The sequence below is a fragment of the Loxodonta africana genome, chromosome 7, assembly GCF_030014295.1.
Source record: "Loxodonta africana isolate mLoxAfr1 chromosome 7, mLoxAfr1.hap2, whole genome shotgun sequence".
NCBI lineage: Eukaryota > Metazoa > Chordata > Mammalia > Proboscidea > Elephantidae > Loxodonta > Loxodonta africana.
The window spans coordinates 1,275,260-1,300,384 of NC_087348.1; the positions used below are offsets into that span (position 1 = coordinate 1,275,260).

Here is a 25,125-nt window from a genome sequence, read left to right on the forward strand (position 1 = left end):
CCTCTGTTCCTACAACCACAAGCCCTGTCCCTACAACCAGCTCAATCCCTATCACTACAACCACAACCCCTGTCTCCACAACCACAATCCCTGTCCCTGCAACCAGCTCAACACCTATCACTACAAACACAATCCCTGTTCCAATAACCACAAGCTCTTTTCCCACCACCAAAACCTCTCTTCCTACAACCACAAGCCCTGTCCCTACAACCAGCTCAACACCTATCACTACAACCACAATCCCTGTTCCAATAACCACAACCTCTGTTCCCACGACCAAGACCTCTGTTCCTACAACCACAAGCCCCATCCCTACAACCAGCTCAATCCCTATCACTACAACCACAACCCCTGTCTCCACAACCACAATCCCTGTCCCTGCAACTAGCTCAACACCTATCACTACAACCACAATCCCTATTACAATAACCACAACCTCTGTTCCCACCACCGAAACCTCTGTTCCTACAACCACAATCCCTATCACTACAACCACAACAACTGTCTCCACAACCACAATCGCTGTCCCTAAAACCAGGTCAACACCTATCACTACTACCAGAATCCCTGTTCCAATAACTACAACCTCTGTTCCCACCACCAAAACCTCTGTTCCTACAACCACAAGCCCCGTCCCTACAACCAGCTCAACACCTATCACTACAAACACAACCCCTGTCTCCACAACCACAAGCCCTGTCCCTCCAACCAGCTCAATCCGTATCACTACAACCACAATCCCTGTGCCTACAACCAGTTCAATCCCTATCACTACAACCACAACTCCTCTCTCCACTACCACAAGCCCTGTCCCTAAAACCAGCTCAACACCTATCACTACAACCACAATCCCTGTTCCAATAACCACAACCTCTGTTCCCACCACCAAAACCTCTCTTCCTACAACCATAAGTCCCGTCCCTACAACCAGCTCAACACCTATCACTACAACCACAATCCCTGTTCCAATAACCACAACCTCTGTTCCCACGACCAAAACCTCTGTTCCTACAACCACAAGCCCTGTCCCTACAACCAGCTCAACCCCTGTCTCCACAACCACAATCCCTGTCCCTGCAACCAGCTCAACACCTATCACTACAACCACAATCCCTGTTCCAATAACCACAAGCTCTTTTCCCACCACCAAAACCTCTCTTCCTACAACCACAAGCCCTGTCCCTACAACCAGCTCAACACCTATCACTACAACCACAATCCCTGTTCCAATAACCACAACCTCTGTTCCCACGACCAAGACCTCTGTTCCTACAACCACAAGCCCCATCCCTACAACCAGCTCAATCCCTATCACTACAACCACAACCCCTGTCTCCACAACCACAATCCCTGTCCCTGCAACTAGCTCAACACCTATCACTACAACCACAATCCCTATTCCAATAACCACAACCTCTGTTCCCACCACCAAAACCTCTGTTCCTACAACCACAATCCCTATCACTACAACCACAACAACTGTCTCCACAACCACAATCGCTGTCCCTAAAACCAGGTCAACACCTATCACTACTACCAGAATCCCTGTTCCAATAACTACAACCTCTGTTCCCACCACCAAAACCTCTGTTCCTACAACCACAAGCCCCGTCCCTACAACCAGCTCAACACCTATCACTACAACCACAACCCCTGTCTCCACAACCACAAGCCCCGTCTCTACAACCACCTCAACACCTATCACTACAACCACAACCCCTGTCTCCACAACCACAAGCCCTGTCCCTCCAACCAGCTCAATCCGTATCACTACAACCACAATCCCTGTGCCTACAACCAGTTCAATCCCTATCACTACAACCACAACTCCTCTCTCCACTACCACAAGCCCTGTCCCTAAAACCAGCTCAACACCTATCACTACAACCACAATCCCTGTTCCAATAACCACAACCTCTGTTCCCACCACCAAAACCTCTCTTCCTACAACCATAAGTCCCGTCCCTACAACCAGCTCAACACCTATCACTACAACCACAATCCCTGTTCCAATAACCACAACCTCTGTTCCCACGACCAAAACCTCTGTTCCTACAACCACAAGCCCTGTCCCTACAACCAGCTCAACCCCTGTCTCCACAACCACAATCCCTGTCCCTGCAACCAGCTCAACACCTATCACTACAACCACAATCCCTGTTCCAATAACCACAAGCTCTTTTCCCACCACCAAAACCTCTCTTCCTACAACCACAAGCCCTGTCCCTACAACCAGCTCAACACCTATCACTACAACCACAATCCCTGTTCCAATAACCACAACCTCTGTTCCCACGACCAAGACCTCTGTTCCTACAACCACAAGCCCCATCCCTACAACCAGCTCAATCCCTATCACTACAACCACAACCCCTGTCTCCACAACCACAATCCCTGTCCCTGCAACCAGCTCAACACCTATCACTACAACCACAATCCCTATTCCAATAACCACAACCTCTGTTCCCACCACCAAAACCTCTGTTCCTACAACCACAAGCCCTGTCCCTAAAACCAGCTCAACACCTATCACTATAACCACAATCCCCGTTCCAATAACCACAACCTCTGTTTCCACCACCGAAACCTCTGTTCCTACAACCACAGGCCCCGTCCCTACAACCAGCTCAATCCCTATCACTACAACCACAACCCCTGTCTCCACAACCACAGGCCCTGTCCTTACAACCAGCTCAACACCTATCACTACAACCACAATCCCTGTTCCAATAACCACAACCTCTGTTCCCACCACCAAAACCTCTCTTCCTACAACCATAAGTCCCGTCCCTACAACCAGCTCAACACCTATCACTACAACCACAACCCCTGTTCCAATAACCACAACCTCTGTTCCCACCACCAAAACCTCTGTTCCTACAACCACAAGCCCTGTCCCTACAACCAGCTCAATCCCTATCACTACAACCACAACCCCTGTCTCCACAACCACAATCCCTGTCCCTGCAACCAGCTCAACACCTATCACTACAAACACAATCCCTGTTCCAATAACCACAAGCTCTTTTCCCACCACCAAAACCTCTCTTCCTACAACCACAAGCCCTGTCCCTACAACCAGCTCAACACCTATCACTACAACCACAATCCCTGTTCCAATAACCACAACCTCTGTTCCCACGACCAAGACCTCTGTTCCTACAACCACAAGCCCCATCCCTACAACCAGCTCAATCCCTATCACTACAACCACAACCCCTGTCTCCACAACCACAATCCCTGTCCCTGCAACTAGCTCAACACCTATCACTACAACCACAATCCCTATTCCAATAACCACAACCTCTGTTCCCACCACCAAAACCTCTGTTCCTACAACCACAATCCCTATCACTACAACCACAACAACTGTCTCCACAACCACAATCGCTGTCCCTAAAACCAGGTCAACACCTATCACTACTACCAGAATCCCTGTTCCAATAACTACAACCTCTGTTCCCACCACCAAAACCTCTGTTCCTACAACCACAAGCCCCGTCCCTACAACCAGCTCAACACCTATCACTACAACCACAACCCCTGTCTCCACAACCACAAGCCCTGTCTCTACAACCACCTCAACACCTATCACTACAACCACAACCCCTGTCTCCACAACCACAAGCCCTGTCCCTCCAACCAGCTCAATCCGTATCACTACAACCACAATCCCTGTGCCTACAACCAGTTCAATCCCTATCACTACAACCACAACTCCTCTCTCCACTACCACAAGCCCTGTCCCTAAAACCAGCTCAACACCTATCACTACAACCACAATCCCTGTTCCAATAACCACAACCTCTGTTCCCACCACCAAAACCTCTCTTCCTACAACCATAAGTCCCGTCCCTACAACCAGCTCAACACCTATCACTACAACCACAATCCCTGTTCCAATAACCACAACCTCTGTTCCCACGACCAAAACCTCTGTTCCTACAACCACAAGCCCTGTCCCTACAACCAGCTCAACCCCTGTCTCCACAACCACAATCCCTGTCCCTGCAACCAGCTCAACACCTATCACTACAACCACAATCCCTGTTCCAATAACCACAAGCTCTTTTCCCACCACCAAAACCTCTCTTCCTACAACCACAAGCCCTGTCCCTACAACCAGCTCAACACCTATCACTACAACCACAATCCCTGTTCCAATAACCACAACCTCTGTTCCCACGACCAAGACCTCTGTTCCTACAACCACAAGCCCCATCCCTACAACCAGCTCAATCCCTATCAATACAACCACAACCCCTGTCTCCACAACCACAATCCCTGTCCCTGCAACTAGCTCAACACCTATCACTACAACCACAATCCCTATTTCAATAACCACAACCTCTGTTCCCACCACCAAAACCTCTGTTCCTACAACCACAATCCCTATCACTACAACCACAACAACTGTCTCCACAACCACAATCGCTGTCCCTAAAACCAGGTCAACACCTATCACTACTACCAGAATCCCTGTTCCAATAACTACAACCTCTGTTCCCACCACCAAAACCTCTGTTCCTACAACCACAAGCCCCGTCCCTACAACCAGCTCAACACCTATCACTACAACCACAACCCCTGTCTCCACAACCACAAGCCCCGTCTCTACAACCACCTCAACACCTATCACTACAACCACAACCCCTGTCTCCACAACCACAAGCCTTGTCCCTCCAACCAGCTCAATCCGTATCACTACAACCACAATCCCTGTGCCTACAACCAGTTCAATCCCTATCACTACAACCACAACTCCTCTCTCCACTACCACAAGCCCTGTCCCTAAAACCAGCTCAACACCTATCACTACAACCACAATCCCTGTTCCAATAACCACAACCTCTGTTCCCACCACCAAAACCTCTCTTCCTACAACCATAAGTCCCGTCCCTACAACCAGCTCAACACCTATCACTACAACCACAATCCCTGTTCCAATAACCACAACCTCTGTTCCCACGACCAAAACCTCTGTTCCTACAACCACAAGCCCTGTCCCTACAACCAGCTCAACCCCTGTCTCCACAACCACAATCGCTGTCCCTGCAACCAGCTCAACACCTATCACTACAACCACAATCCCTGTTCCAATAACCACAAGCTCTTTTCCCACCACCAAAACCTCTCTTCCTACAACCACAAGCCCTGTCCCTACAACCAGCTCAACACCTATCACTACAACCACAATCCCTGTTCCAATAACCACAACCTCTGTTCCCACGACCAAGACCTCTGTTCCTACAACCACAAGCCCCATCCCTACAACCAGCTCAATCCCTATCACTACAACCACAACCCCTGTCTCCACAACCACAATCCCTGTCCCTGCAACTAGCTCAACACCTATCACTACAACCACAATCCCTATTCCAATAACCACAACCTCTGTTCCCACCACCAAAACCTCTGTTCCTACAACCACAAGCCCTGTCCCTAAAACCAGCTCAACACCTATCACTATAACCACAATCCCCGTTCCAATAACCACAACCTCTGTTTCCACCACCGAAACCTCTGTTCCTACAACCACAGGCCCCGTCCCTACAACCAGCTCAATCCCTATCACTACAACCACAACCCCTGTCTCCACAACCACAGGCCCTGTCCTTACAACCAGCTCAACACCTATCACTACAACCACAATCCCTGTTCCAATAACCACAACCTCTGTTCCCACCACCAAAACCTCTCTTCCTACAACCATAAGTCCCGTCCCTACAACCAGCTCAACACCTATCACTACAACCACAACCCCTGTTCCAATAACCACAACCTCTGTTCCCACCACCAAAACCTCTGTTCCTACAACCACAAGCCCTGTCCCTACAACCAGCTCAATCCCTATCACTACAACCACAACCCCTGTCTCCACAACCACAATCCCTGTCCCTGCAACCAGCTCAACACCTATCACTACAAACACAATCCCTGTTCCAATAACCACAAGCTCTTTTCCCACCACCAAAACCTCTCTTCCTACAACCACAAGCCCTGTCCCTACAACCAGCTCAACACCTATCACTACAACCACAATCCCTGTTCCAATAACCACAACCTCTGTTCCCACGACCAAGACCTCTGTTCCTACAACCACAAGCCCCATCCCTACAACCAGCTCAATCCCTATCACTACAACCACAACCCCTGTCTCCACAACCACAATCCCTGTCCCTGCAACTAGCTCAACACCTATCACTACAACCACAATCCCTATTCCAATAACCACAACCTCTGTTCCCACCACCAAAACCTCTGTTCCTACAACCACAATCCCTATCACTACAACCACAACAACTGTCTCCACAACCACAATCGCTGTCCCTAAAACCAGGTCAACACCTATCACTACTACCAGAATCCCTGTTCCAATAACTACAACCTCTGTTCCCACCACCAAAACCTCTGTTCCTACAACCACAAGCCCCGTCCCTACAACCAGCTCAACACCTATCACTACAACCACAACCCCTGTCTCCACAACCACAAGCCCTGTCTCTACAACCACCTCAACACCTATCACTACAACCACAACCCCTGTCTCCACAACCACAAGCCCTGTCCCTCCAACCAGCTCAATCCGTATCACTACAACCACAATCCCTGTGCCTACAACCAGTTCAATCCCTATCACTACAACCACAACTCCTCTCTCCACTACCACAAGCCCTGTCCCTAAAACCAGCTCAACACCTATCACTACAACCACAATCCCTGTTCCAATAACCACAACCTCTGTTCCCACCACCAAAACCTCTCTTCCTACAACCATAAGTCCCGTCCCTACAACCAGCTCAACACCTATCACTACAACCACAATCCCTGTTCCAATAACCACAACCTCTGTTCCCACGACCAAAACCTCTGTTCCTACAACCACAAGCCCTGTCCCTACAACCAGCTCAACCCCTGTCTCCACAACCACAATCCCTGTCCCTGCAACCAGCTCAACACCTATCACTACAACCACAATCCCTGTTCCAATAACCACAAGCTCTTTTCCCACCACCAAAACCTCTCTTCCTACAACCACAAGCCCTGTCCCTACAACCAGCTCAACACCTATCACTACAACCACAATCCCTGTTCCAATAACCACAACCTCTGTTCCCACGACCAAGACCTCTGTTCCTACAACCACAAGCCCCATCCCTACAACCAGCTCAATCCCTATCAATACAACCACAACCCCTGTCTCCACAACCACAATCCCTGTCCCTGCAACTAGCTCAACACCTATCACTACAACCACAATCCCTATTTCAATAACCACAACCTCTGTTCCCACCACCAAAACCTCTGTTCCTACAACCACAATCCCTATCACTACAACCACAACAACTGTCTCCACAACCACAATCGCTGTCCCTAAAACCAGGTCAACACCTATCACTACTACCAGAATCCCTGTTCCAATAACTACAACCTCTGTTCCCACCACCAAAACCTCTGTTCCTACAACCACAAGCCCCGTCCCTACAACCAGCTCAACACCTATCACTACAACCACAACCCCTGTCTCCACAACCACAAGCCCCGTCTCTACAACCACCTCAACACCTATCACTACAACCACAACCCCTGTCTCCACAACCACAAGCCTTGTCCCTCCAACCAGCTCAATCCGTATCACTACAACCACAATCCCTGTGCCTACAACCAGTTCAATCCCTATCACTACAACCACAACTCCTCTCTCCACTACCACAAGCCCTGTCCCTAAAACCAGCTCAACACCTATCACTACAACCACAATCCCTGTTCCAATAACCACAACCTCTGTTCCCACCACCAAAACCTCTCTTCCTACAACCATAAGTCCCGTCCCTACAACCAGCTCAACACCTATCACTACAACCACAATCCCTGTTCCAATAACCACAACCTCTGTTCCCACGACCAAAACCTCTGTTCCTACAACCACAAGCCCTGTCCCTACAACCAGCTCAACCCCTGTCTCCACAACCACAATCGCTGTCCCTGCAACCAGCTCAACACCTATCACTACAACCACAATCCCTGTTCCAATAACCACAAGCTCTTTTCCCACCACCAAAACCTCTCTTCCTACAACCACAAGCCCTGTCCCTACAACCAGCTCAACACCTATCACTACAACCACAATCCCTGTTCCAATAACCACAACCTCTGTTCCCACGACCAAGACCTCTGTTCCTACAACCACAAGCCCCATCCCTACAACCAGCTCAATCCCTATCACTACAACCACAACCCCTGTCTCCACAACCACAATCCCTGTCCCTGCAACTAGCTCAACACCTATCACTACAACCACAATCCCTATTCCAATAACCACAACCTCTGTTCCCACCACCAAAACCTCTGTTCCTACAACCACAAGCCCTGTCCCTAAAACCAGCTCAACACCTATCACTATAACCACAATCCCCGTTCCAATAACCACAACCTCTGTTTCCACCACCGAAACCTCTGTTCCTACAACCACAGGCCCCGTCCCTACAACCAGCTCAATCCCTATCACTACAACCACAACCCCTGTCTCCACAACCACAGGCCCTGTCCTTACAACCAGCTCAACACCTATCACTACAACCACAATCCCTGTTCCAATAACCACAACCTCTGTTCCCACCACCAAAACCTCTCTTCCTACAACCATAAGTCCCGTCCCTACAACCAGCTCAACACCTATCACTACAACCACAACCCCTGTTCCAATAACCACAACCTCTGTTCCCACCACCAAAACCTCTGTTCCTACAACCACAAGCCCTGTCCCTACAACCAGCTCAATCCCTATCACTACAACCACAACCCCTGTCTCCACAACCACAATCCCTGTCCCTGCAACCAGCTCAACACCTATCACTACAAACACAATCCCTGTTCCAATAACCACAAGCTCTTTTCCCACCACCAAAACCTCTCTTCCTACAACCACAAGCCCTGTCCCTACAACCAGCTCAACACCTATCACTACAACCACAATCCCTGTTCCAATAACCACAACCTCTGTTCCCACGACCAAGACCTCTGTTCCTACAACCACAAGCCCCATCCCTACAACCAGCTCAATCCCTATCACTACAACCACAACCCCTGTCTCCACAACCACAATCCCTGTCCCTGCAACTAGCTCAACACCTATCACTACAACCACAATCCCTATTCCAATAACCACAACCTCTGTTCCCACCACCAAAACCTCTGTTCCTACAACCACAATCCCTATCACTACAACCACAACAACTGTCTCCACAACCACAATCGCTGTCCCTAAAACCAGGTCAACACCTATCACTACTACCAGAATCCCTGTTCCAATAACTACAACCTCTGTTCCCACCACCAAAACCTCTGTTCCTACAACCACAAGCCCCGTCCCTACAACCAGCTCAACACCTATCACTACAACCACAACCCCTGTCTCCACAACCACAAGCCCTGTCCCTCCAACCAGCTCAATCCGTATCACTACAACCACAATCCCTGTGCCTACAACCAGTTCAATCCCTATCACTACAACCACAACTCCTCTCTCCACTACCACAAGCCCTGTCCCTAAAACCAGCTCAACACCTATCACTACAACCACAATCCCTGTTCCAATAACCACAACCTCTGTTCCCACCACCAAAACCTCTCTTCCTACAACCATAAGTCCCGTCCCTACAACCAGCTCAACACCTATCACTACAACCACAATCCCTGTTCCAATAACCACAACCTCTGTTCCCACGACCAAAACCTCTGTTCCTACAACCACAAGCCCTGTCCCTACAACCAGCTCAACCCCTGTCTCCACAACCACAATCCCTGTCCCTGCAACCAGCTCAACACCTATCACTACAACCACAATCCCTGTTCCAATAACCACAAGCTCTTTTCCCACCACCAAAACCTCTCTTCCTACAACCACAAGCCCTGTCCCTACAACCAGCTCAACACCTATCACTACAACCACAATCCCTGTTCCAATAACCACAACCTCTGTTCCCACGACCAAGACCTCTGTTCCTACAACCACAAGCCCCATCCCTACAACCAGCTCAATCCCTATCAATACAACCACAACCCCTGTCTCCACAACCACAATCCCTGTCCCTGCAACTAGCTCAACACCTATCACTACAACCACAATCCCTATTCCAATAACCACAACCTCTGTTCCCACCACCAAAACCTCTGTTCCTACAACCACAATCCCTATCACTACAACCACAACAACTGTCTCCACAACCACAATCGCTGTCCCTAAAACCAGGTCAACACCTATCACTACTACCAGAATCCCTGTTCCAATAACTACAACCTCTGTTCCCACCACCAAAACCTCTGTTCCTACAACCACAAGCCCCGTCCCTACAACCAGCTCAACACCTATCACTACAACCACAACCCCTGTCTCCACAACCACAAGCCCTGTCCCTCCAACCAGCTCAGTCCGTATCACTACAACCACAATCCCTGTGCCTACAACCAGTTCAATCCCTATCACTACAACCACAACTCCTCTCTCCACTACCACAATCCCTGTCCCTAAAACCAGCTCAACACCTATCACTACAACCACAATCCCTGTTCCAATAACCACAACCTCTGTTCCCACCACCAAAACCTCTCTTCCTACAACCACAAGCCCTGTCCCTACAACTAGCTCAATCCCTGTCCCTGCAACCAGCTCAACACCTATCACTACAAACACAATCCCTGTTCCAATAACCACAAGCTCTTTTCCCACCACCAAAACCTCTCTTCCTACAACCACAAGCCCTGTCCCTACAACCAGCTCAACACCTATCACTACAACCACAACCCCTGTCTCCACAACCACAACCCCTGTCCCTAAAACTAGCTCAACACCTATCACTACAACCACAATCCCTGTTCCAATAACCACAACCTCTGTTCCCACCACTAAAACCTCTCTTCCTACAACCACAAGCCCTGTCCCTACAACTAGCTCAATCCCTGTCACTATAACCACAACCCCTGTCTCCACAACCACAAGCCCTGTCCCTACAACCAGCTCAAAACCTATCACTGCAACCACAATCCCTGTTCCAACAACCACAACCTCTGTTCCCACCACCAAAACCTCTCTTCCTACAACCATCAGTCCCGTCCCTACAACCAGCTCAACACCTATCACTACAACCACAACCCCTGTCTCCACAACCACAATCCCTGTCCCTAAAAGCAGCTCAATCCCTATCACTACAACCACAATCCCTGTCTCCACAACCACAATCCCTGTCCCTACAACAAACTCAATCCCTATCACTACAACCACAATCCCTGTCTCCACAACCACAACCCCTGTCCCTAAAACCAGCTCAATCCCTATCACTACAACCACAATCCCTGTCTCCACAACCACAACCCCTGTCCCTAAAACCAGCTCAATCCCTATCACTACAACCAGAATCCCTGTCTCCACAACCACAATCCCTGTCCCTACAACCAGCTCAACACCTATCACTACATCCACCATCCCTGTCCCCACAACCACAAGCCCTGTCCCTACAACCAGCTCAATCCCTATCACTACAACCACCATCCCTGTCTCCACAACCACAATCCCTGTCTCCACAACCACAAGCTCTGTCCCTACAACCAGCTCAATCCCTATCACAACCACCATCCCTGTCTCCACAACCACAACCCCTGTCTCCACAACCACAAGCCCTGTCCCTACAACCAGCTCAACACCTATCACTGCAACCACAATCCCTGGTCCAATAACCACAACCTATGTTCCCACCACCAAAACCTCTGTTCCTACAGCCACAAGCCCCGTCCCTACAACTAGCTCAATCCCTGTCACTACAACCACAACCCCTGTCTCCACAACCACAAGCCCTGTCCCTACAACCAGCTCCACATCTATCACTACAACCACAATCCCTGTTCCAATAACCAAAACCTCTGTTCCCACCACCAAAACCCCTGTTCCTACAACGACAAGCCCTGTCCCTACAACCAGCTCAATCCCTATCTCTACAACCACAACCCCTGTCTCCACAACCACAAGCCCTGTCCCTAATATTAGCTCAACACCTATCACTGCAACCCCAATCCCTGTTCCAATAACCACAACCTCTGTTCCCACCACCAAAACCTCTCTTCCTACAACCACAAGCCCTGTCCCTACAACTAGCTCAACACCTATCACTACAACCAGAATCCCTGTCTCCACAACCAGAATCCCTGTCCCTACAACCAGATCAATCCCTATCACTACAATGACAACCCCTGTCTCCGCAACCACAATCCCTGTCCCTAAAACCAGCTCAACACCTATCATTACAACCACAATCCCTGTTCCAATAACCACAACCTCTGTTCCCACCACCAAAACCTCTGCTCCTACAACCACAACCCCTGTCCCCAAAAGCACAGCCCCTGGCCCTGAAACCACAATCACTGTCCCTACAACCACTTCCACCACTGTTCCTACAACCACCACGAGTCCTGTTCCTACAACCACTCCCACCCTTGTCCCTGAGACAACCCACTCCAGGACCATCACCACCAAGTGCCGAAAACGGTGCACATGGACCAAATGGTTTGATGTGGACTTCCCAGCCCCTGGGCCCCACGGTGGAGATGTGGAAACCTACGAGAACATCATCAGACATGGAGAGACAGTCTGCCACAGGCCCGAGGAGATCACGAAGCTGGAGTGCCGTGCAGAGAACCACCCCGTGGTCAGCATCCAGCAGCTGGGGCAGGTGGTGGAGTGCAACCCAGACGTGGGGCTGGTGTGCCGCAACCAGGACCAGAAGGGGCAGCTCAAGATGTGCTTGAACTATGAGATCCGTGTGCTGTGCTGTGAGCTGCCTACTCCTCCTCCAGTAGCCTCCACAGTTCCAGGCACCTCACCTGTGACTGCCACCAGCTCAACAGCGAGCACCACGTCTGTGTCTACAACTTCAAAGCCTGTGTGTAAAAGCAGCTCAAGCACTCCTAGAAGCACAACGGCCGCAACCACTCCCTCCTCTCTGCCTGCTACCGCCACAACCCCTGCGCCTACAACCACCTCTGCTCCTACAACCACAATCCCTGTCCCTAAAACCACAACCCCTGTCCCCACAACCACCACCTCTACTCCTACAACCACAATTCCTGTCCCTAAAACCACAGCCCCTGTCCCCAAAACCACAATCACTGTCCCTACAACCACTTCCACCACTGTTCCTACAACCACCACGAGTCCTGTTCCTACAACTACTCCCATTCCTCTGTCTACAACCACTCCCACCCTTGTTCCTGAGACAACCCACTCCAGGACCATCACCACCAAGTGCCGAAAACGGTGCACATGGACCAAATGGTTTGATGTGGACTTCCCAGCCCCTGGGCCCCACGGTGGAGATGTGGAAACCTACGAGAACATCATCAGACATGGAGAGACAGTCTGCCACAGGCCCGAGGAGATCACGAAGCTGGAGTGCCGTGCAGAGAACCACCCCGTGGTCAGCATCCAGCAGCTGGGGCAGGTGGTGGAGTGCAACCCAGACGTGGGGCTGGTGTGCCGCAACCAGGACCAGAAGGGGCAGCTCAAGATGTGCTTGAACTATGAGATCCGTGTGCTGTGCTGTGAGCTGCCTACTCCTCCTCCAGTAGCCTCCACAGTTCCAGGCACCTCACCTGTGACTGCCACCAGCTCAACAGCGAGCACCACGTCTGTGTCTACAACTTCAAAGCCTGTGTGTAAAAGCAGCTCAAGCACTCCTAGAAGCACAACGGCCGCAACCACTCCCTCCTCTCTGCCTGCTACCGCCACAACCCCTGCGCCTACAACCACCTCTGCTCCTACAACCACAATCCCTGTCCCTAAAACCACAACCCCTGTCCCCACAACCACCACCTCTACTCCTACAACCACAATTCCTGTCCCTAAAACCACAGCCCCTGTCCCCAAAACCACAATCACTGTCCCTACAACCACTTCCACCACTGTTCCTACAACCACCACGAGTCCTGTTCCTACAACTACTCCCATTCCTCTGTCTACAACCACTCCCACCCTTGTTCCTGAGACAACCCACTCCAGGACCATCACCACCAAGTGCCGAAAACGGTGCACATGGACCAAATGGTTTGATGTGGACTTCCCAGCCCCTGGGCCCCACGGTGGAGATGTGGAAACCTACGAGAACATCATCAGACATGGAGAGACAGTCTGCCACAGGCCCGAGGAGATCACGAAGCTGGAGTGCCGTGCAGAGAACCACCCCGTGGTCAGCATCCAGCAGCTGGGGCAGGTGGTGGAGTGCAACCCAGACGTGGGGCTGGTGTGCCGCAACCAGGACCAGAAGGGGAAGCTCAAGATGTGCTTGAACTATGAGATCCGTGTGCTGTGCTGTGAGCTGCCTACTCCTCCTCCAGTAGCCTCCACAGTTCCAGGCACCTCACCTGTGACTGCCACCAGCTCAACAGCGAGCACCACGTCTGTGTCTACAACTTCAAAGCCTGTGTGTAAAAGCAGCTCAAGCACTCCTAGAAGCACAACGGCCACAACCACTCCCTCCCCTCTGCCTCCTACCACCACAACCCCTGTGCCTACAACCACCTCTGCTGCTACAACCACACTCCCTGTCCCCACAACCACACTTCCTGTCCATACAAGCACACTCCCTGTTCCTACAACCACAACAATCCCAACCACTCCCTCCCCTGTGCCTGCTACCACAGCCCCCGTTCCTACAACCACCTCTGCTCCTACAACCACACTCTCTGTCCCTACAACCACAACTCCTGTCTCTACAATCACACTCCCTGTCCATACAACCACAACTCCTGTTCTTATAACCACAACCCCTGTCCCTACAGCCAGAACCTCTGTCCCTACAACCACAACCCATGTCTCCAAAACCACAACCCCTGCCCCTGCAACCACTCCCACCTCTGTTCCTACAATTGCCTCAACCCCCACAACTCATGTTCCTACAACTACTCCCATTCCTCTGTCTACAACCATCTCAACCCCTGTGCCTGAGACAACCCACTCCCAGACTATCATCACCACCTGCCCAAATCAGTGCACATGGACCAAATGGTTTGATGTGGACTTCCCAGCCCCTGGGCCCCACGGTGGAGATGTGGAAACCTACGAGAACATCATCAGACATGGAGAGAAAGTCTGCCACAGGCCCGAGGAGATCACGAAGCTGGAGTGCCGTGCAGAGAACCACCCCGTGGTCAGCATCCAGCAGCTGGGGCAGGTGGTGGAGTGCAACCCAGACGTGGGGCTGGTGTGCCGCAACCAGGACCAGAAGGGGAAGCTCAAGATGTGCTTGAACTATGAGATCCGCGTCCTGTGCTGTGAGCACTACGATGGCTGTCCCCTGACCTCTGTCCCCCCCAACGTGACGTCCCCCACAGCAAGCACATCACCACCAGAATCCACCTCTATCACTGCTACCACATCATCGCCCAGCCCTGTGACAAACTCTACCACGATCTGCTACTGTTTCGTGGCTAACAAGTTATACGCCGCTGGTAGGTGGCAGCTCTGTCTGTGCGTTTGGTGTGTGCTAAACCTGGTGTGAGTGTCCCGTCTGAGGAAGCCCAATCTGAAGGGGATGGGGTGGGTCCTTATTGTTCCTGTGGCAGAGGTTGGATTGTGTCCAAGAGCAGCAGCTCTCTGCCCTGCTTGCCATCTCTCTCTTCGTCAGCGTCCCCATCACCACTGTCAGAGGGGAGGAAGAGGCCCCCTCCAGGGTGGCTCTCCCCAGGGTGGACGCACCTGATGGACAGGAAGGGTTGAAGTGCTCCTCCGGCATGTGGCTCCCTGAGCTGGCCGTGAACCGCCAGTATGACCCTTGTCCTGCAGGAGCCACCATCTACCAGAAGAAAGATCTGGATGGGCACTGTTACCACTCCCAGTGCACGCAGGACTGCCATGTTGTCAAGAATATCAGTCATGACTGCCCACGCACCACGCCAGCTCCCACGCCAGAGACTTCCCCTCCACCCAGGTGCACAAATGTGGTTCCTCCAAGAAAGGTAATCCCACCTTCCCCCCTTCTCCTGAGGAAACGGTAGTTGGGAGCTCAGGGGTCCAGACAGGAGCCTTCTGTGGACAGTGTGAGTCCATAAGGAGTGCAGAGTTAGGGGAGCCAATTCAGACTGACCAGGAGGTGTCCCGTCCTGGGGGTGGCAGTGCCTGCCAGGGACTGGGGGTGTGGGGCCGGATATGTGCCTTGGCTGGGAATGGGGGGACCGGGGCCCCCAGGAGGCCCTTGATGCTCTGGACCAGCCAGGGAGGCATGTGGGAGGTTGAGGCCGACGCCCAGGAGTGGTGACCAGGGAAGTCCATGTCTGAGGAACAGGATGGGAACGGGGGGCAGAGAGAGGGCCACCTTCTACCCGCTAGGGACCCTCAAACCGGCAGAGCCTGGGAGCCCGAGGTTGAAAGTGGCTGGGCTGCTGGGGTTGGGGGAGGCCTGACCGTGAATGGGGGCCCTGAGGGCACAGTGGATTCCATTTCCCACCTCTCTCTGAGAGGAGACTGTAGGGGCCCATCATCCCCAAAGCAGGCCTCCCCCATACCAGGGACCCTCTGAGACGTGGAGGGGCTGAGACTCTACACTGTCTGTGCTCCCACAGAAAGGCGAGACCTGGAACATGCCCAACTGCACCCAGGCCATCTGTGAGGGCAACAATGTCACCACCTTGCACCAGCGGAAGTGCCCACGACCCAGGGCACCCACCTGTGCCAACGGCTACCCAGCCGTGAAGGTGGTGGACGAAGACGGTTGCTGCCATCACGACGAGTGCCAGTGTGAGCCAGCCAGCCAGTGGGGATGAGGGGGACAGGATGGGGGCGCAGACAGGACAGAGCATGGGTGGGAGGGTGGGCAGGATGGGGTGCTCAGGGCAGAGAGGCCTCCACTGAAGCAAGAGAGAATTGGGTTAGGCTCCAGGAAGGACTTTTAAACAGCCAGGCAGCGGAGGTGGAGTGGCCTGGGTGCTGGTGCAGAGCTTCTGCCCAGGGGTGCTGGTGGGAAGAGCCTGAGCCGCGGAGCTGTAGTGCTTGCTGGGCGGGGGAAGGCGAAGCGTCAGCCCTGATCCTCCAAAGCCATCTCAGCACCTCCTGGCAGAGCTCTGGGAGGGCGTTGGGTGCGTGTGCTCCAGGGTCAGAGCCCACCTGAACCACACCTGCCCCCCTCACCTGCAACCGCAGTGGTGGGTGGGGCCAGGCCTTGGATGTGACCCACGGATGGGGAGAGAGGTGGTCTTCGGGGTAGCCTGGCCGCCTCTGCACCATCAGCTGCCTTCATCCCACAGGCGTCTGCAGTGGCTGGGGTGACCCCCACTACATCACGTTCGATGGAACCTACTATACCTTCCTGGACAACTGCACCTACGTGCTGGTGCAGCAGATTGTGCCCAAGTATGGCCACTTCCGTGTGCTGGTCGACAACTACTTCTGCAACGCAGAGGACGGGCTGTCCTGCCCCCACGCCATCATCATTGAGTACCAGCAGGACCGAATTGTGCTGACCCGCAAGCCCGGCGTTGTGGGCGTCTCAGCCAACCAGGTGGGCAGGCCTTTCTGCTGGGCAGGGGGTACAGGGAGACACTGTCGTGGGGTACCTCTGGATGCTGACTTGGGGTAGGGGCACAGGGGAATGCTCCCTCATGGGGCACTTCTGGATGCTGTCTTGGGGCAGGGGCACAGGGGAACACTCCCTTGCCGGCACCTCTGGGACCAGAAGTGGGTCCTGGCCCCCCAGCATTGCTGACCGGCCTCCTGGCCTCTGTCCTGTACGTGCCCAGATTATATTCAACGGCAAGGAGGTCCATTCCGGCTTCAGCAGCAACGGAGTCGACATCGCCCAGGTTGGCATCAAGATGTACGTGAGCATACCTGCCATCGGCCTGCAGGTCATGTTCTCCGGCCTCATCTTCTCAGTGGAGTTGCCCTTCAGCAAGTTTGCCAACAACACTGAGGGCCAGTGTGGTGAGCAGCCCCCGCCCCCTGCCTGGCCTCTGCCCTGACCCTGGGACCACTGTTGGGAGGGTACCGGCATTGGAGGAGGGTCAGGCTGGGTAAGCCCCACTGGAGTGGCAGTCTCAGCCAAGGAGAGGCTGCCCCACAGCCACCAGCCTCGAGTGCCCTGCTCTCCACGACCCAGCCCAAACAGCACATGCCTGCTGTCCTGTACCCTGTACACTGGACTTACCCAGGGTCCTGCTTCTTGAAGTCAAGGCACAGGGAGGTGAAGGGACTGGGCAGGCCCAGCTCATCATGAAGTGGCTGCTCTGGGACACCAGAGCTGATTCCCTGACCCCAGCACCCACCCTCAGGCACCTGCAGCAACAACCCGAAGGACGATTGCCGCCTGCCAGGAGGGGCTGTGGCTACCTCCTGCTCCAAGATGTCCAGCCACTGGAAGGTGACCATGCCTGACCAACCGCACTGCTACAGGCAGCCCCCGACACCCCTGCCGACCACCCCTGACAAGACCAAAACCACGCCCACCCCATGCCCACCAGCGCCCATCTGTCAGCTGATCCTAAGCAAGTAAGACACCAAATGGAAGGGGACAAGGAGGGGGAAGGGAGGAGGCAAGGGCTGTTGGGGAAGGAGAGGTGGGACCTGGTAGGGGGGAAGGTCAGGGCTTGGGAGAGGCTGCTGTGTAGGGCATGAAGGGCCCATCCACGTGGCTCCGAGCAGAGTGGGCAGCGATGGGCATCTCAGGCTCAATGGGGCTGTCCAGCGGGTCAGCCTCTGGGGCTGTATCTGCTCCCAAGATATTGTTCCGGGCGTGAGCAATTATGCCAAAGAGAATCAGGTTTGCAGAGCCAAGCAGAGACCAATGGAAAATTCAGTGGGGAATTTGCAGAGACACACTATGCCACAGCCAAATGCCCAGCCTGGCACTTGAGAATTGGTGTCCTTGTCTCAGCTAGGTGGGAGGTCCACAGTTGGGAGTCCGAAGTCCCCAGAAGGAGGCATCACGTTGGTTAGGGCCCTGTGTCTGGGAACCCCTGCTGCCACGCTGGTGGGTAGAAGAGGTGCCCCTGTGCCCCCAGGGTCTTTGAGCCGTGCCACAGTGTCATTCCCCCGTGGTCGTACTACGAAGGCTGTGTCTTCGACCAGTGCCACGTGACAGAAGTGAACGTGGTGTGCTCCAGCCTGGAGATGTATGCCTCTATCTGTGCGTCGCACGGCGTGTGCATTGACTGGAGGGGCCGCACTAACAACACCTGCCGTGAGTGTTCCCCCCCCGCAGCCCTGCCCTCAGGACACCCTGCCTGGCCGGGGAGGGAGGCACTGGGTGACCATTGGTGGGCAGGAGTAGGTGGGCACAGCGGGCTTCCTGGAGGAGGAGGACGCTAACCCTAGGGAGGGAAAGGAGCAGGTAGGCACTAGGGGCACCCTGGCCTGGGGCACAGGGGTGGTGGTCGTGGGCTCTGGCAGCCTGGGTCCATTCAGGCAGGTGGGGCAGGTGAGGCTGAAACAGTAAGCGGGCAGAGCTGGAAGGACCCAGAATTTGGGATGTGGGTCTAGAATGACAGGTGGCTGCGGAGGGTCAGCATGTGGCTGGGGTACAAAGCGTCCATTGGGCAAATCCAGGCAGGACAGAGGCTCTGAGATGGGTGCTCCCAGACTCTCAAGGTGGGCTTCTTCCTCCTTGCAGTTTTCACCTGCCCTGCCGACCAGGTGTACCAGCCCTGTGGCCCAGTCAACCCCCCCTACTGCTACGGAAACAACAGTGCCAGCCTCCAGTGCGTACCCATAAGCCCACCCCAGCCTTCTGTGTGTATCTGTAGCCCCCTCCCCTGCCCCTGCATACCTGTCACCCCCTCCTCAGCCTAGTACAGTATCTGCTCCATACTTGCTGCCCTTACCCTAGAACCCACAGACCAAAAAACCTATTGCCATGGAGTCTATTCCAACTCATAGCAACCCTATAGATCAGAGTAGAGCTGACCTATAGGGTTTCCAAGGAGTGGTTGGGGGTAAATGCATCGCAGATGAGCCCCAGGCCCCACTCAGGCAGTATCTCCCCCCATGGCCTCCCGCCAAGGCCCAGAGGGGGACCCTCCATCTCTGAAAGCCCCTGACTGGCCCAACTCCTCCCTCTCTCTCCCTTCAGGTTCTTTCAGGACATCGGGTCCTTCACAGAGGGCTGCTTCTGCAATGAGGGCCTGATGCTTTTCAGCCCGAGCACTGCTGTCTGCGTGCCCACCGGCTGCCCACGTACGTCTGGGACTGGTGGGCTAGGGCAGGGAGGGGGGCCAAGAGTGCGCCTGAGGCTCTCTGCCAGGGCCTGGGGTTTCCCCGGTCCCCGAGTCCGGGCCCCACCCTGTAAGGCCTGGGCTGCGGCTGCTGGGTGAGACCCTCGCTCCCCTCTCTCCCTCCAGGGTGCCTGGGGCCCAGCGGAGAGCCGGTGGAGGTGAGCATGGAACATGGGCTCTGTCCTGGGGTTGGCGGTCTGAAACCCGGCACCAGAGTGCCAATGCAGAGCAAGGGGGCCAGAGAAGGGGTGGAGGACAAGGCCCCGAACAAGGTTCCCTGATGTGCTCCACCCACTATACCACCCTGCCATCTCCCAGAGGACACCTGGGGGCCCTTTGGCCTGGAGGCTGCCCTGTGTGGACCCCGAGTTGTCCGTGTTCTTCCTTCAGTGGGGCCCTCCTGCTCTGCTGGACACAGTGACAGCATTCAGCAGGGGGAGGGCGGCTGGTCACCAGCATGGTGGGGCTGGGCCAGCCCACCTGGCCCCACCCCACCTTGGACTCTGGCAGGCACTGACATCTTCCCTCCACTTGTTTTCTTTGTGGCCCCCCTGTCTGGGAGCTCCAAGACCCTTTAGCCAGCCTCTCCCCAAGCTCAGCAGAGGACTCACAGGGGCTCCTAGCCCAGCCCTAACAGAGCTGGCGTGGAGGAAGCTGCCCCCTGACCAGCCCACCTGCCCTTCCCCCCCACAGCTGGACCAGACCATTATCCACAACTGCCAGGAGTGCACCTGTGAGAGCAGTACCCGGACCCTGGCCTGCCGGACACTGACTTGCCCACCGGCCCCCAACTGCCACACGACTGGCCATGTGCTGGTACACACACCCCTGAAGGCTGGCCAGTGCTGTGTAGAGTACCATTGTGGTGAGCCAGGGCCAGCGCTGGTGGGCAGGTGGATGGTGGGCCCAGGCCTGGGGGTGAGTGTGTGCACGGGGCACACACACTAGAGTGCTTCCTGGGGCGGGGGGGGGGGGACCCAGCACCCTCCACCCCGCTGCGACATCAGCTGGTGACCCTGACTAGGTGTGCCCTGGGGAGTCTGGGTGTTTGAGGGAGGGTGGGGTTCCTTCTGCCCTCCCCCATGAGCCACTTCTTGGCCAACACCCCTGGAGGCCCCTGGGAGGCCTGAACGCAGACCGTGAATGCCTCCTCCCACTCCACAGTCTGCAACGCCAGCTCCTGCCCCCAGCTCGCCCCCTGCCCCAGGGGCTCACACCTGGTCCAGAACCCCCAGGAGGGAGAATGCTGCCCAAGCCAGAAGTGCAGTGAGTGTCTGGGGCCCGCTGGGGGCTTGCCCCAGACGACCAGGGCTTGTCCACCAAAGGCCCAGCTACAGACTCTAGCGACGAGCCCAGAACGTGCTGGCTGCTCTGGAGGCCGGAATGGGCAGAGTAGAGGGTTCGAGGCAGGGGTGGTGGGTCCAGGTGGGATGACGGATTGAGGTCAAGGTGAGGGAGCAGCGGGTCCAGGTGAGGGAGCAGCGGGTCCAGGTGAGGGGAGACAGTGGGCCCAGGTGAGGTGGGACAGTGGGTCAAGATAGGGGCATGGGGCAGGTCAAGGTGAGGGTGGGGTTTGGGGGTGGAGAATGAGCAGGGATCTCTACCAGACAAGGTCTGGAGCCTGTTTGTCTCTTTCTGAGCAGTTTATGATGCCTGCGTTGTCAACGGCAGTTTGTACCAGGTAAGAATCAGCTGAAGGGGACCTCTCTCAGCAGGAAATGGAGGCCCCCTCTCCTGGGCTTTCCCCAGGACCCCTGACCTCAGAGAAGCGACTTCTGAGCAGCGGTGGGCTCCACCCCTCCCCCCACCCTGACTACAGCCAGGCCACGCTGGCCTCTGCAGTGTGAGCCCTGCCTTCCCCTGCTGGCACCCACCATGGGGCCCAGCTCTGGGCTCTGTCCTTGACGGTGGCACCCAGGGCTGCCATCTCTGTGTCAGGAGGGTCACCCAGGGGCTGGTTGGCTTGGCTGGCGCTAGGAAGGGAGGACAGAAGAGGGGCTGCACCTCCCGCGAACTTGCTGACGCCCACCCTCCTGGGACCGCCCCCAGCCTGGCGCAGTGGTCTCCTCCGACCTGTGCAAGACATGCAAGTGTCAGGCGACAGACGACCCCGAGACGGAGCCATTCGTGGTAACCTGCGAGACCCTGGTCTGCAAGCGCCATTGTCCCGTGGTGAGTGCGCCCCCTCCTCCCGCTCCCCTTCCCCCTCCGTCATCTCCTCTTCTTCCCCTCTCCCCATCCTCGCCTCCCTCCTGCCGAGTCCTGGGGCGGCCTTGGGGCTCAGGCCGCGTGCTGCTGCCCCCACAGGGCTTCGAGTACCGTGTGCCCGTGGGCCAGTGCTGCGGCTCCTGTGTGCAGGTAGCCTGCGTCGTGAACACCAGCGATGGCTCTCCCCACCTCTTCTACGTGAGTAGCAGCTGCTGCCCGGGGCGAGGTGGTGCGCCTTGGCGGAGGCGCTGGGGCAGAGCAACCCCCACCCATTTCCGGAGCTCCAGGGAAAAGATACGGGGCGTCCTCAGGGTCCTGGGGGGTGTGAGGGCGATTGGGCAGATCCCGGGGCGTTGGCGCTTGGGGAGCCAGGGTTGAAATATTTTTGCCTGCAGGGGCCAGGGCGGTGACCCAGTACAGGGTCCACCGTTAATAGCAGTCCCTGAGGCAGGGACACTACCCCCACCCGCAAAGCCCTTGGAAGGCCAGGGGAGCCAGCTGCTCTTCGCTCGCCCAGGGCGGCTGGAAGCGTTGGGGCGGGGCAGACAGATTCAGCGGGACTCTGCGTGGTGGGCGGGCACTCACGGTGGTGGGTGGGGCCTCCTCGCAGCCCGGCCAGACCTGGTCGGAGCCCGGGAACCGTTGTGAGACACACGAGTGTGAGAAGTACCAGGACGGGGTCGTGGTGGTGACTACAAGGAAGGCGTGTCCTGCACTTCGCTGTCCTCAGGTGCGTTCCTGAGCCCAACCTCCCCCTTTGCCAAGAGTGGACCCAGCCCACGGCCAACCACGGGGACCGGGTGAGGTGCTGCCAACCACTAGGGCAGTGCCTTCCGAGTCTGGCCTAGTGTTGGGCCCCCCCCCCATTTCCTGTGGGCTTCCCAGTGGCCTCCCCGGCTCTCACTGAGCCCACCTTGCCCACACAGGACCAGGCTGTGCCTAGTGAAGATGGCTGCTGCCTCTCCTGTCCCCAGCAGCCACCCCAGAACAGTAAGTGGGGCATCTGTGGGTGGGGCTGGTCCCAGGGAGGGCCAGGGGCAGCGGCCAGTCCTGACCCTGTGCCCGTTCCCTCCAGGGTCCACCTGCACCGTGTACGACAAGCAGGAGGTCATCCGAGTGGGCAGCTGCAGCACCACCCAGCCTGTGCGCCTCACCTACTGCCAGGGCAACTGTGGGGACACCATCTCGATGTATGTGAGCGCCCCCCAGGCTGTACCTCTCAAACCTCAGGGGGCCCTGTGGGGCAGTGCCAGAAGAGATGTAGGCAGGGGGGCGCCATCAGGACCAACCAGGGTCAGAAGTCCTGGGCAAAGGAAGCCACCCTGAGGAAGTAGAGGGCCTGGGGCCCTGGGGTGCAGCCAGTGGTAGGCAGCTGGGTCTGAGACTGGGCTGAGGGCTAGGGACTAAGAGACCAACAGCCCGCATCCTGTTTGAAATCATACTTCGCTGTTTACTGAGGCTCTGGGCCTCAGTTTCCCCATTGGTAACTTGCTGCAGCTATTGAGGGCGGATTCCGTTGGTCTCTCCCTGACCCTTCACTGGCAGCTTGAAGCGCCCTTGGTGGGAGCATTTACACCAGGCAGTTGGCGAGCGCTGCAGAGCAGGAGTGTTGGGTTTTGCCCTGCCTTCTGGAGAGCCAGCTGTTAAACCTTGGTCGCTGTGATGACGTCTTTGAGAGCTTAGCACAGGGCCTGGCACACGGCAGTGGACGTTTGCTGGGGCCCCAAAGGGCTGGCTCAGGGCTCGCGGCAGCACATGGCACTAAGTGGCCCCTGCCCACAGGTACTCCTTCGAGGCCAGCATGGTGGAACACAGGTGTAAGTGCTGCCAGGAGCTGCGTACATCGCTGAGAAATGTGACTCTGAGCTGCCAGGATGGCTCTACCCGGGCCTTCAGCTACCGCCACATCGAGGAGTGTGGCTGTGTGGGTCCACGGTGCGATACGCTGGGCAACTCCAGCCACTCAGAGCTGGAGCCTGAGCAGAGCAAAGAGGAAGAAAGCCAGGAGACGAGGGTTGGGCGCTGGAGCAGAGGGCTGGCCCCGGCCACCCCCGTGCACTGACCGTGCTGCTCTTCTGGCTCCCACACCTCCCTCCTGGACCCAAGAATCTGGACACCCATGCATTTCCTTCCCTTCTCAGCCTCCAAGACCAGGGGAACTGGGGCCCTGTCCACGGTGACCAGAGCCCAGATCCACTGCCCACCCCACCTCTTTCTCTCAGGGCTGGGGTCTGCCACCTGGGCTGCACCCCAGCCACGCAAGCTGGCCACAGCTCCACCTGCCCATGGGCCTGGCCTGGGGCAATCGGGGCACCTCTGGCCTTGGGTCCAGCATCATAAAATGTCCCATCAACGACAGTCACTGTGGTGGGACCTGGACTCTCCTTTGGATGTGGCCATCGGTTGCCCGGCTGGCCACTGGGAGGCAGAGCCTCATGCTACCTCGGCCTTGGGCCTGTAAATACACTGAAGCATTTTGCAGTTCATGACTCTGTGCAGTTTTTAGCGGGCCAGTGCACCCAGGGACGGGGCGGGGCAGGCCCAGGGTGAGGGGAGGGCTGGTGAGAAGCAGCACCTGGAGTGGAGAGGCCAGCAGGTGAGCCCAGCCTGACCCCGGTGTGTGCTGGGAGGAGCCTGATAGGCTCCGGGGCCTGGCAGGTGATGCAGTGC

The 25,125-nt window shown here is 55.6% G+C and overlaps 1 protein-coding gene across 1 annotated transcript in view; it reads left to right on the plus strand.

The window, feature by feature from the left end:
- The window catches only part of MUC5AC (mucin 5AC, oligomeric mucus/gel-forming), a 48,325-nt gene extending 23,578 nt beyond the window's left edge, over positions 1-24,747 (plus strand). Inside the window, exons 33-51 of the mRNA XM_064288934.1 lie at positions 12,498-15,495; positions 15,830-16,002; positions 16,606-16,780; positions 17,287-17,540; positions 17,779-17,962; positions 18,310-18,526; positions 19,039-19,217; positions 19,647-19,734; positions 20,106-20,209; positions 20,374-20,405; positions 20,941-21,112; positions 21,412-21,513; positions 21,891-21,928; positions 22,297-22,419; positions 22,555-22,653; positions 23,066-23,185; positions 23,382-23,445; positions 23,531-23,645; positions 24,238-24,747. Of these exons, the coding sequence (XP_064145004.1) occupies positions 12,498-15,495; positions 15,830-16,002; positions 16,606-16,780; positions 17,287-17,540; positions 17,779-17,962; positions 18,310-18,526; positions 19,039-19,217; positions 19,647-19,734; positions 20,106-20,209; positions 20,374-20,405; positions 20,941-21,112; positions 21,412-21,513; positions 21,891-21,928; positions 22,297-22,419; positions 22,555-22,653; positions 23,066-23,185; positions 23,382-23,445; positions 23,531-23,645; positions 24,238-24,517 (5,517 nt within the window). The 3' untranslated portion in view covers positions 24,518-24,747. The remainder of the gene's footprint in view (positions 1-12,497; positions 15,496-15,829; positions 16,003-16,605; positions 16,781-17,286; positions 17,541-17,778; positions 17,963-18,309; positions 18,527-19,038; positions 19,218-19,646; positions 19,735-20,105; positions 20,210-20,373; positions 20,406-20,940; positions 21,113-21,411; positions 21,514-21,890; positions 21,929-22,296; positions 22,420-22,554; positions 22,654-23,065; positions 23,186-23,381; positions 23,446-23,530; positions 23,646-24,237) is intronic.
- Positions 24,748-25,125: the final 378 nt, after the last annotated feature.